Source organism: Dermacentor andersoni, chromosome 1 (assembly GCF_023375885.2).
Source record: "Dermacentor andersoni chromosome 1, qqDerAnde1_hic_scaffold, whole genome shotgun sequence".
NCBI lineage: Eukaryota > Metazoa > Arthropoda > Arachnida > Ixodida > Ixodidae > Dermacentor > Dermacentor andersoni.
In genome coordinates, this window is record NC_092814.1 from 94,285,280 (window position 1) to 94,298,879 (window position 13,600).

At 47.6% G+C, this 13,600-nt stretch overlaps 1 protein-coding gene across 1 annotated transcript; it reads right to left on the minus strand.

Moving 5' to 3' along the window:
• Positions 1-5,111: 5,111 nt before the first annotated feature.
• On the minus strand, positions 5,112-12,871 carry LOC126544762 (uncharacterized). The gene is made up of 5 exons (XM_050192235.2): positions 12,700-12,871; positions 9,344-9,405; positions 8,562-8,669; positions 6,570-6,596; positions 5,112-5,218 (listed from the first exon to the last, which is right to left on the minus strand). Exons 1-5 carry the CDS (start codon positions 12,791-12,793, stop codon positions 5,126-5,128), a joined length of 384 nt encoding a protein of 127 aa, XP_050048192.1. The 5' UTR covers positions 12,794-12,871; the 3' UTR covers positions 5,112-5,125.
• Positions 12,872-13,600: the final 729 nt, after the last annotated feature.

Below are 13,600 nucleotides of genomic sequence, written 5' to 3' on the forward strand. Positions count from 1 at the left end.
ATGAGTCGACGACTCACTCAGCCTCAGACCGACCCGTGACTCTGAGTGAGCCCGGCTGAGAAGGATTTATACGATTAGAACTTATATCCATATATGAGTACGAGTGAACCCTAAGCAAAAAAAAAGTAATTTGTGAGTGAACCTATATGATCCTAAGGGCATTGACGCGTGAGCTCGTGGGACAACCGAAGGCATCGCGGGCTGACTGCGTCGGGTTCGAGCGCGCTGCGATTCCTCGTTGGCACGAGGCTCAGTGCAGTTACGTGGCCGCCTTCCCGTTCAGCAGACTTTCGCTTCCCAGTGCACAAAATGAAAAGCAACGTTTGTTATGTTGACCCGCCCTGCAGCCACTGCGGGGCAGGCGATGACAAAGTCAGAATAAGGTCAATGAAAAAAAAGAAAGGTGATTACCGGTCACTGTGGCATTTTTAGCGCGCACAAAGCGTTCATATCTCTATAAAACCTAAATTGCGGGGTTTAGCTGCCCGAGGAGGAGGGAAAGAGAAAAGTAGAAGGCAGGGGGGTTAACCAGAATGGCGTCCGGTTGGCTACCCTACAGCGGGGGAATGGGAAAGGGGAAAACAAAGGTGACAGGGAGATAGAGAAGGGAAGGGAAGAAGGAAATTAGCTTCCCGAAAGTGCGCAGTGGGCTATGAGGCACGCCATAGTGCAGGGCTCTCGATCAATTTTCATCGCCTGGGACTCTTAAAAGTGCACCTAAATATTAACGCGCGCGCGTTTTTGCACTGCGCCTCCATCAGAATGCGGCCGCCGCGGTCCGGATCGAACCCGCGACTTCGTGTTCAGCGGCAGTACGCCAGCACCACTGAGCTACCGTGCTCTATAAATATAGATCTTCTTTGGAGATGGAACGTTCCAGAGATGTCACACCCAAGCGACGGCGCACACTTGTATCTGCATAATTATGCAATAACCATGCAGATGTAATAACCTTTCATGTAATACGCCCGAGTGCTGCCCTAGGAAATGAAGCGAAAGTTCATTTATAGGCTCCTTCACACTCCAGCATGAGCCACTGTGGTCGCCGTCCCCATTTCGCAGTCGCAGTCGTTTCTACTACCACTGGATAGACTCTTTTTCCTGATTGTTAATTAAGCCCGCTTCAGCACTTGTCGCTATTGCCGCTGTTGATTAACTGCTGCAATAATTCGAATGGAAACAAAGTGCGGTGTGCGGATACCTGTTGTTTAGCTGAACGTGACGTCGTTACAGAAGCCTTGTTGACATCTTTAGCTTCATAGAACGCGCCTTTTTTTCGTTAGATTGAAATGTTCAACTGCAAATGTCAAGAAAAAATGTTGGAAGTTGATTAAACCTCCAGTTGGAGTCGTTTAAACCTCCAGTTGAAGTCGATGAACTACAAAGTCCTTCTGATCGAGTCGAGTGTGACGTATGGGTGGAGTCACTACACACAGCACTCTATCGCATTACCCCTCTCGTGAGGTGAGTAGGAATAGCATCTAAACTATTTTCAGGATCAGCCCACAATTCTAGACTGCACTATCTTAGGGATCGGCCTAAATATTTTCGCTGCACGTGTTTCCGGGATCGGCCCGCATTTTGACGTATAAAACGACAGAAAGCTGAGCTAGTTGGTAAGGATTCATTATGCAAAAAAGAGGTGAGGCATGCAGACAGGACACAAGAGTAGAGAAGTGGACAACACGAACCCCGACTATACACTGAAGGGAGCACTGAGGCGAAAAAGGAAGAAGACACAAAACTCATCTGCGCAAGCTCAGGAATGGTATCACCACGTGTCAGTCGGGTACATGTGCCGGTCTACGTGAGAGATAACTGTTAAGGCACTTAATTTCTTCCTTATGTAAAGTAATCGAAGGCTGACTCACGCACGCACTTCCACCATTATAGATATGCCATGCCTCTACCATAAGACGCGTATCTTCATTCTTATGCCTGTACAATATCGCGCATTCATCTGACTCTGGCGTGCAGTTACAATCTTGGCAATGTAAACCTGTTGTTCTTATTGTCCTTCACGGGACAAATATCTGTTTTTTTTTTTTTGCCTTTTACCTGCTCCTTTTTCCTCTGTACGGCAGCGCATATCTTACCTAGCTTATTGGGAGCAGTGAAAGCAACATTAACATCATATCTACTTGCTTGGAGAAAAGCTATAGCGGCTCTTGTTACCAGGGCTGCGCTGTTTGCATTAGACCAAGGACCTAAAAGAAACTCGTCCGATAGCGGTCTCTCATGGATCTTTGCAATGGAAGAGACAAGTTGCTGCCGTTCTTGCGCGTAGGCGGGACACACACAAAATATATGTTCAAGTGTTTCTGGCACCTCCCAGCATTAACAGACGCGGGCTGGACGCACGGCTTTAGAGAGGCCACAACTCTGAATTTTTATATACGCATCTCTTCCTTATACCATCATCATTCATCAGCCCTTTCCCTCCCCGTCCCTCTTCCCCAGTGTAGGGTAGCAGGCCAGAGCAAGTTATAGCTAAGGCCGACCTCTCTGCCTTTCTGTAAATAAATTTCTGTCTCTCTCTCATATCTACTTGCAACTTTTTAAAGCCTGTGCGACACTGAATGAATTTACGGAAAGCCACTACTCTTTTTTTTTTTTTTGCTGTTACTGCTTTCTGTAATCACGTCCGTCCCCCTCAAGACCGACTTCTTTAGGCGGTCAGCCACAGTGGTCACTGCTACACTAGGATAACCTGCTTCTAATAGGCGCCGGACCTGCGTATTAAAACTGGCGCTCATTTTGTGCATGCAGGATTTGGTGAGAGAAGACTTAAGGCACGACATGGCAATACCGTTTTTTACTACTTTGGAATGCTTGGATCGAAAGTTTAGCAACAGCTTCGAAGATCTTGGGGAGTACTGCCAACAAACGTGATTTTGTTCGAAGACCAAGGAAATGTCAAGAAACTGAATTACGCGTCGCTGAGGAAACTCCTTGGTAAACTTTAATCCTCCTCCATAAAGTTTAAATTGCTCACTTACTGAGGTAGCAGCGTTAATTAATCTGCGCTGAGAGGTTCTCTATTTCGAATCCGGGCCTATTTATTTATTTATTTATTTATTTACAAGATCACAGTTTCGCCACAAGAGCGAAGCAATAATGGCTGCGATGGCAACGCGTTAAAATATTACACGAAGTGTAAGGCGCGTAGCTGTGCAGTGGCAATACGAATTGCAGCAAACATACAAGCTACAAACAAACATACAGCAAACACGCGTGGTGTGACGTGTGTAGACACTGAACAGAGAGAACTCGATGACCGCGAGCAGGGCATCGGTTAGAACTACAGGGCGTTGTCGGCGTTGTCGCCTTGTGTCGAGCCCGCTTTCCCGCACGGCGGCATGCTCACGGTGGGCACATTGTGCCCGTCTGCTTCGCGCTTTCGAACTGCGGGCTGCTGTCGACGTTGTCGCTTACGGCCTCTGCATCCCGTTGCCGCGGCGCCAAGTCTGGCCGCCTCCGGCGTTGAGCTACAGCGCGCCGTTGCAGACGCAGCAGATTATTCTTTCTGCACCTGTAGCAACGGAGTGGCCTTATTGGCGAACTCAAGGAAACGGCGAATTTGTCTTGCTGTAGCTACGACCTTGAGAGTATGTCGCGTCCACCGCTACCACTTAGGGAAAGCAAAACACAGCCGAAGTAAGACAGGAACGCAACTGCAGAACTGCCGGCGACTGTTCTTTATGAAAATTGTTTATGGGCTTTGTTTCAGAAGGGGGAAAAATTAACGAATAGAGCGACCATTTCATCTTGTCTGGTTGGTGCGCCATGCATATAGAGGTTAGAAGAGGGATGAAATTAGACACACACACAGAGAGAAAGGTAGGTAAGAGGAGCGCCACTATTCGCGCTCGCCTTGCGTCCCTTCTAATAGCTAATTGCGTCCCTCTTCTAATAGCTACGCTTCATGAACTATGCCAACAATAAGTACTCCTAAGGACCGCAACAGATTTTTGCACCTGCACGTCTGAAGTGAATAAAGATGGGATGAACCAGGTTAACACGTGGAGGATGACAAGGCCACCTGCGACAATGACTTATCCTATATGCCGACATGTTGGCAAGCCTGTCCGAGTCACTTTACGCTGGTTCGTCCGGTTTCTAATGTGCAGCGTGTAACCACCAATTGGCTTTTACGTCGTGACTTTGGATCTGCCTTTAAAGATTGATATCAATCCTATCAAATTCCGGTATCAGGGTGAAAAAATATTGTAATATACGGCGCTACAAGCGAAAATCTCCAAAACTGTAAGACAAAACGGTACACATATGCAAGGCTTAATGTTTTATTTTGCGTGCGTCCCCAGCCATTCACTTTAGCACAGCTGCCTGTGCTTGACCTAGCGCTTTTAAGAGGATACGTCGTTTCGCTACTTCGTGTCACATTTAAGTGGTGACTGAGAGCGCACGTGTTAGACCGGCACGTTTTCACCTGGCCGAATGAAGGAAGCGCCTGCTCGCTGCTCTCTGCGAGTGAGGTCTTCACTCAGTGTATCAGGTTGAACAACCAGCAGGCAATCACTAAACAGAGGCCATGACAAAGTTTCAAGCCACCTTATGCTGGGAAAGGAGCCCTCACTGCGAAGTCGATCGATATATATGTATATGAGTTACGCTAAAATAAAGCTTTTGTTTTATTGACGAAAAAAAAAAAACATAGTGCCCCATGGCACCCATAATGTGCCCTATAATGAGGACTTTCGAAAGTTTTACATTTATTCCAACAGTGAGAAAAAAAGGGTGCAAGATGGGTGTCAGGGCCGGTAGTCACAAAAACGTTCTTATGAGAAGTTGTCAGCCAACCATAATGGCGGACAGATCATTAGCGAAGGCGGCCGGACAATGGCAAACAACACTTACGAATGGATAGCTTTGTGAAATCGGCCCCAGAACACTATATATATATATATACAGAGTGAGAGAGATAAGAAATTTAACGTTATGCTGGAGACGTTAGCCTGGCTGATCGCCTGGCATGCTACTCCAGGTGCTGGTTGATAATTGTGATATACACAGTGATCACATCTAGACAGCACATGATCGCTAAAGACGTCTACGTATCACGAAGCAGGGAACACGTTCAAGCAGTCGTATTTGGGCATTCTGTTTATTTCGGGTCGTTTTTATTAAGTGGAAGGTGGTAGAGCGTGGCATCTTGGCATATGGCCATCATATATCCTACTAACTCGATGGTCTCATTCTGCAAACGAAAAAAAGAATAGTCATGTTTACCCCATGTCATCGTTTCTTTTTCCTAAGCGCTCTGCCTTAAGAAACGCAAGAGAAAGACAGAGAAGAGAGAACGGAAGAAATGGGAAGCATAAACTGGCGAAAACTGCAAAATAGCAAGAACGCCATATGGTGCTATAGCATGCTGCAGAGGCATCTTACTTTCCGACAGTTTTGTTGATTGTGTTTCCTCTCTTGCCGAATTCATCGACTCAGGTCAACTTATTACCACATGTTCCGCTTCATCAAGATACATTTTCAGCGGACAAATTTGTTCAGGCTAAGAATATACAGCACACAGGCAAATGCTATAAGGCTATGTTGTTCAAAGGTTCGCTACTGATTTCGCTGACAGTGTCATGTATGCGTAAGATCATATAATGTAACGAAGTAATCAACTTGTTTTGCCAACACCATGACCACCATAATTATTTGGAACTTGGTTTCTTTCGGGCACATTAAGGTCTCGCGGTGTATGAGATTTCACGTTGGTGTAAGCTAACGTAACCAAATGAAGCAGTGTGAGCTCCTCTTTCAGTTCACCTAAGTTTGTCTCTAAAATGTTACATTTCATATATAAGGCGCAGGTTTACCCTTTGTAAAGGGTAAAGCTTCTCTTTAATCATATGCTTCATTGGCACACCAAGCGCCACAAATCGCGCTTTTCGCCGACGAGCTCGTGAACTTGGCCTCGACTTTGCAGCGACGCTTTTCGCTCGATTCTACGCTGCTCTTATCATCCACTCCGTTCACGGCAGACGAATCCCATTATACCCTGCGCGGATATTTGCTAAGCTAGAATCGACAGATAAACAAAATACGGATCCTTGCAGCCCCTGCTCGCGTGTGGCATTAGATTTTGACGACGTGCGCTCGGTGCTACAGTAAATTGCTTGCTATAGAAGGAATGCAATTGTATTCACAAGCAAGCAAATATTCAACCTGGCAACTTAAAGGAACTTTTGCTGTATAGAGATGCATAGTCAACAGGCTAATAAGACACCATGAAATCCGTGACGTTGCAATGACGCCGTCAGCGCCGTGGTTCGTGCGCGGAATTCAAAAAAAAAACAAAAAAAACAAAAAAAAACGCTAGAGTCTTGAAAGAAAGGATAGTCCACCATGTCGGAATTAGTCGAGTGCCTTTCTTCAGAGTTTTCAAAACAAATCTACGCTTTGCGTGCATGCACGCCGAGTACGTTTTGCCTGAGACGAACTGCTTGACAGTTTACGGATCCCCTGGTGAATCTGAACGCTGGGACTTTCTAAATGCAACTGCGCGTACGTGCGCATACGCATGTATGCACCAAAGCACAACTTACCCTTGCGAGGCCCTTTATTATGGTTCTCTGTCGAGAAAGCAAGAAAATGGATGTCAAGCATCTTGGCAAGCAAAAGTGCTTGAGCGCTATATATAGCCAGAGTTGGTTATTTTTTTAGAAGGCGCGCGGGAGTCCCTGCAGACAGCCAGCATCCCAGTGAATATATACTTAAGGTAATATGCGCAGACGGTGAGTACCCCGAATCGCCCATCGATCGGCTCTGAAACGCGTAGGAAAAGGAATTTCGCGTAGCATCGTGGGATCGCCGGGAATTTCTGCAGCTGCACTGCCGCACTGCTGTACGAGAATGTGAGCGACAAGCGGTCGACCGAGCGAACGACCTTGTCGCAGCCAGCGTTCTCCTCACGCTCTGCTGCTGTGGCCGCAGGCGCGGCAGGTTCACAAATCAAGGCCACAGAAGCGGAGTAATCAGGGCGGAGTTCGCGACGGCGGCACGCCACGCGTGTGCTGATACAAAGGACTGCTATGTGAAACATTGGATGGCGCCCTGGGAAGTGCGCGGTGTAGATAGTCAGGAAGAACGAGGGCACAATAGTAATTTTGTTTCTGAAATTGTCGCTGTCATTTTTGTCTAATTATATCTTCCTGTGAAAATGAGAGAAGCGAGGGAACTTCGTGGCTGTGACACATAGTTTACTCTGCGGCGGACGAAGCTTAAGCCTACTCTGTGAAATAGGTGGAACCGATCACAACCGACAGGTGTGTGTGTGTGTGTGTGTGTGTGTGTGTGTGTGTGTGTGTGTGTGTGTGTGTGTGTGTGTGTGTGTGTGTGTGTGTGTGTGTGTGTGTGTGTGTGTGTGTGTGTTTGTGTGTGTGCGTGTGCGTGTGCGCGCAAAGAGGAAGGAAAGAATTCGACAGTTTTGCGTGAAGGACGGCGCAGTGACTGCTTCAGCAAAGTTCAGTGTTGCCCTTGAACTCCACGTATTGGCACGGCGCAGCACGCGAGGCAAATCCTTCCCATGGGCAGAAGAAACAGCGCCCGGCAGCAGCCACCAGGCATCTCACGACGTTGGCGCGCGCACGAGCGCCGCCAGTGGAGTTGCGGCGCGTCGCACCTCGTTGGTGCGCGGTACGAGAACGAAGGGAAACCGTATAGGCGTTGTTCAGCGCTCACTGAAATATTAGATGGCGTCAGCCTGACGCTTACTGCCAAGGCCTGAGCATACACAAAGCAGCTCAGCAGGAATGCTATACCTATAGTAGTACGTGTGCTTGCGCGCAACGCTCATGCCAGCAGCGGAAGGTGTGCAACGCTGCCCTTGCTCCGCCACCGCGGTGATTGATCGTATATAGAGAGTGCGTCCGCTTCGCTTCGTCGTTCTTGTGTGTTTTTTTCTGTTTTTGTTTTTTTGCAGCCAAACGCACTCCTTGCATGTCTAGAGATTCTCGAACCCTTCGCGCGCGGGCCGTGCATGCGCCGTCGACGGGGCAGCACGAAAACGGCGCCGGTGGTGCCGATGACGTGAATGCGCCTCGACCTTCAATATAATTGTCGCAGCCATAAAGAAAGCTGCAGACTGCACGGGGTTACCGAGAGTACACGCTTCCAGTGACGCAGCTGCAAATGTGTGGCATGCTGTATAGCCATAAAAAAAGGAAAAAAAAAGATAAGAAAAAAGAAATGTGTCATTCCGCACTGGTCGCGGTGAGAGAAGCGCACGGCACCGAAAAACAATGCGGCGGTAAAATACGGCTCGGCGCGGAACAGTGCGTCAAAAAAAGTTATTGATGATACTCTGGGATTTCGTACGTGTAAAAAAACCATGGTCTCATTATGGGGAACGCAGTAGGGGTATAGTCGCATATACTTTTTACCACCTGGGGTTATTTAACGTGCACTTAGATCTAAGTACATGATTGTTCTTGCACTTCGCTCACATCGAAATTCGGCCGCCCCGACCGAACCCGCCACCTCATGCTCAGCAGCGCAACGCCTTAGCCACTTAGCTATAGTGCGGTGGGTATACTCACGAAATTGTACATCAGGGCTGGAAGACTTTTGCAGTAGCGCTTGACCAGGCGGAATGTGGTAATGTTGCGTGAAATCCTGTGCCTTGCAGCGATCATAAGGTCCAAGTCCTGAAATAAACGTTCCCATCAAGAAAAAATTCTTGCGTCTAATGGCCCGCGTATTTCACGAAATATGTCTCAAATTGGCTTTATCCAATTCAAGAACACCATGACATACAGCGTCGCGTATAGCACGTCAGAAAGGTGCGGTGACGCTTTCAACAACGACCGCACTTTTTTCATGCCGTATAACCAGCCAACGTCTTATTATTTCTGCCCGACTCCCACTGAGGGATAGCGAAGCCGGAATGTTATAATTAGTTCGTTGTGTTGAGCGCGCACGAAAACATTGAGGATGTATCAAGGGAATATGACAAACACTGTTTAACCACGATCGAGCGTTCATTCGACACGCAAATAAAATTATACAAATGATTATTTCAAGGCAAACAAACCACCAAAACATTGTACAGTGGCCGCTCAGTTGGAAGCACTAGCACTTGTTTTCATCCTAGTCTACCTTGTGATGACTCATTCCGTACTCTACAAATAATCGCAAGAACTGTGCACCGCGTGCGAATCCCTTTTGCTTGACGATGATTTCTTTTCTTTTTTTCAGTGGTTCTACAATTCTTAGTGACAAAATCTCCGCATGCTCTGATGATCCATTCATTCACTCACAATGCTCAATTACAGTAATGCAGAAGTAAGCTCGAAAGCATGGCGAAAAGACAGTTTTATACCTCTTGTGGAAAGATGGTGCAATGGCAGTTAATGACTGCTTTCAACTGTTCGTCGTTGTAATCTGCAAATGAAGACATGCAAGTGACAGCGATTGAGGCATAAAATATTCGTTCGACTATTCCCTCCTCGCTACAAGAACCATATAATCGGTGTCTGCCTATAGCTATTGATTGTTTGTTGTTTACTGTTGTGGCGCAACTACCACTCGAGGTACTTTGTATGTATTCGCGGGCTTCTTTCACGCTCGGAAAAATGCTTTTATGCAGCACGTACTGTGCAACACAAAGCTGTATCGCGAGTTGCTCATGTTGCTCTACAATTTTCTCAATTACACTTTTAATATAACTATAATAATTGAGAAGTTGCTTAAATAATTGAGACTCATTATCTAATTAGGTGATATGTAAAAATAATGTATCTCCAAGCGACGGCAAACAGCATTACCTTGGTTCTGTCCAGCTACGTAGCATTTGCATATTTTTAAAGTTTGGCTCAAGTGAAGTGAAACACCATATATATCCGCGCCCTTAGGAACAGTTGAACAGTGTACGGACTTTCTCATTTTTTTAGGTGGGAGAGAAAGGGGGGAGAGGGGATACAGGCCCAGTGCCCCAGCATGCCGAGCCTCATTTGTACTGTACGCACGACGCTTTGTTGCTAACGCTGAAATCTACGGCCTGTAATAGTCATCTGCAATCGTCGTCGTTATATATGCGTTTTTAGAGCGCAGCTTTTAATAACATGCTGTTGCGTCGAGCGTTGGTGGCGTCGGCGTAACCGAGCGAACGAGCACCGCAAACGAACGCGAAGCGCAGTGGTCGGTGAAAGAAAGGCCATAGCAAAGAGAGGAGAAGGAAAGCGCAGGAGGAGGGAGCAGCGCAATTATGAGGCGGAAAGCGGAGGAGGAGCGGAGGGGAGGCGACCTGCGCATGCGCAGCCTCGCGGGCGATCTCGTCTGCGCTTCCGAAGGGGTGCCATGGCAGGGTGCCGTGAGGTTGTGAGGGCTGCGCTCGTCCGCTGCGTCTGTGCTGAGGTCAGTCCGCGGCACCAGCGTGTTTGACGGGGATCACTGCTCCTGCAAGGGGTCATGATGAGCAGCTTCGAGTAAGGCTCGATGTGACGCTCCCTCGGGTGTTGTCGCCGCTGACACTGGTGGCATGACTTCCCTGCGACGAAGGGCTGATTGCGTCGTTAGTGGAACGAAAGCGTAAGAAAAGCATAGTGCCGCGCAAGACGGGCTCTGCGGCGACGATGGCTATGATATGGAGCCAGAGTGACGCGCATCGTCTGTATGGAAACAAAGTGCTGCATGAGCGGAGGTCTGCCTGCGGCGGCTGCTGTGAATCGCACTCACACGTCACCTACGCGCTGCCTCTGGTGAAATGCCGGTTAGCGAGGCAGACGCGCCACACTTCGCTCTGTTTGGAACGTGCAGTGCGAGACAGATTGTCCGCGCCAGCCAATATATCGCGAAAGGAAAACACGTATAGACTAAACTCACATTACGCATTAGGAAATATCGTCGGTGAATTTTTCTTTCTTTTTTTTTCTTGTGCATGACTATCGTACGACGAACACAAGTACGGACGAGCGCTCGGCCTAGTCGCTTTAAGTAGAGACACTACGATGGCCTGAAAATCGCCTGCGTTGTTAGCCATGTCGATGGGCCTTTTTGTTTACTAAATGTTAAGAGGAAGCTTTCCCCTACGAACAACTATTGCTAGAAATCCGAGAGCTCCTTCACGCCTCGTCGAGCTAGGGCACGACGTCACATTTCAGCGGTTCCCTAGCCCCTGTGGCATTATGATCAATGAACATGCCGATGAAGTTGCTCGATCTGAGGATGAAGACGGCGTGCACGAACCGATCCCTCTGTCAGCAGCGAAAATTCAAGTGCTTGCGTATGGTGCCTTACGATCGTTGCGGAACACACCTAGTTTCCAGCACACACGTCTATCTATCGACTGGATCCCTGCCTGCAACTTCATCCTCCACCTGGATTGTCTCGACCTGAGACAACGGTACTTTGCCGACTTTGCCGAGTATTTTTGCTACGGCGTTACAGAGTTACCCGCCGCGGTGGCTTAGCGGCAATGGTGTTGCGCTGATAAGGACGAGGCCACGAAATAAAATCTCGAAATAAAATAAAACTCCCATGTCCCGTGCATTGGGGGCACGTTAGAGAACCCCAGGTGGTCAAAATTATTCCGGAGTCCCCCACTACGACATGCCTCATAATCTTATCGTGGTTTTGGCGCGTAAAAAATCTAGAATTTCATTTTTTTTTATTTACAGAGTTGTAAACTTCATTGCGAAGTTGTCGCTTCCTTTTTTTTTTCTAATTTTGAAGATTCTTTGTAGAACTAAAATGATGGCCTAATAGTCACTGTCACTGTCAATAAACCTTATCACTATCTGTAAAGGGGATGCCGAGAAAAAAGGCTATTTCTCCGTTTCCGTGTACTATAATAGGAGCTTGTGGGGTAAAAATTACCTGTTAATGACAACACGCAAACTGCTTGCACGAACGTCGTTACCGACAGCCGCGAGCTCCACCCGTCGACGTTCCGACGTAGTTCATGCAAGCAGCACCGGTTAGGAAAAATGGGACTTAACCCGCTTGTGTATTCGCGCCGATGAACAACAACAAAGGAAGTCAATCGAGACGATTCTTGTTTGCTTCCGAGTATCTGGGCAAGAATCACCTGCAGCATAATGGACACAGTTATAGCGATGATCCTCGCTTAATGGTGGCGCAAAGTTGGGCTGCAGTTCTATGAGACCTGCTTGTCGGCAGTATATGCTGGTGCCTTTGAGGATTTTAGCATATGTATCTACAGGTGCACGTCAAGGGATTGCACTCCTAAAACGGACACCAATTTTCGAACATCCCTCAAACAACCTACAATCTTATCAGTTAAGTTTGGATGGCGCAGTTAACAGTAAATTTGCATAAATATGTAAACACGTTGCAGCCACGTTCAGAAATTACAGCTATTTCAGGCAGTGAGATCTGAAAATGCGAAGAGAACCAAATCCAAAAATCTAGTTGATTAGGCATGTAAAAGCCACGATGGTTTTGATGCTGAAAACCGTGATCGGTCGAAACGTCATGATCTATACACGGCGTGGGCACACAGTGTGCACACACTTAGCACCTGCACATTTTTTCTTTTTCGCAATCGAGCTACTTTTGCTACGATCATAAAGCTAAGGGTATGCGTAGTGTGTACACGCGTACAAATATAGGCGATGAGCATTTAAAAAAGAGGGGGGGGGGGAGGAAGATACGTGTGTTTACGTAAGGAGCGGCTGAGCACCTCTCGAATAGCATGCATGTAGCCGCGTACAGTACCGCATATGAAGACTTCTCGGGGTTTTTGGCAAAACACCGCGCAAGGCACGTAAGTGATTGTCGCCAGGACGCCAGCCAAGAAGGGTCCCATCATGACGACGACGCCGGCGGTGCGAGTCGAGTGGCGTGTGCCTGAGAACGGGCCACCGAGCGGAGGGAAGGCGGAATTTTGTCCCCGTGAAGGAAGTGCTTGATGGGGCAGGCCTTTATAAGTGCCACCCGCTCTCTGCCTTCCGGCGCTAATGAGAGGCAAGCGTTTGATTATGCCCGAGCACACGTGTGTACTTCAGCGACGGCTGAGCAAAATGACGCGGCAAGGGGCAGGCAGGGAGTTGCGTGCATGAACCTTCATTTGCCTATAGTGGTTTCTCTCTATCCCTCCCCCATTCTGCATGTTCCCGTCTTATTTATTTATTTATTTTTATGATGGACAGTCTCCTCGAGCACGGTAGTCTATGCGTATGAATTATTAATACGTCCGAATGCCATTATCCTCGCTGGATGCTTTCAGCCCCTACAGCTGTGTCACTCGTTCGGGAAGCATGTACTTACAGGAGCTGACGCTTTCGGTTAGGCCCTCCATTCTTTGTGGCCCCACCGGTAGACATAGCGCGTAAATGCGCTGCTAGCCCAAATGAACTATGCCTTAGCTCCGTATGCGATATGGCACCCCGTTTCATTAATATGTGTTTCTGTAAAACGTAAGTCGAGCAAGAACGTTGCCTGCGACATACGTGACTTAGGGAAATGCAAAACAAATAAATAAAGACACTTCTTCGCCATTTACTTCTCCCTTTTTTTTTTTGCATTTGCCCCTAGTGATTGTTAGACATAATTATTGAGCTATGCGAAAGGTACTCCGTGCAACCTATAAGAGCACTTGTGATATCATCCCATGATG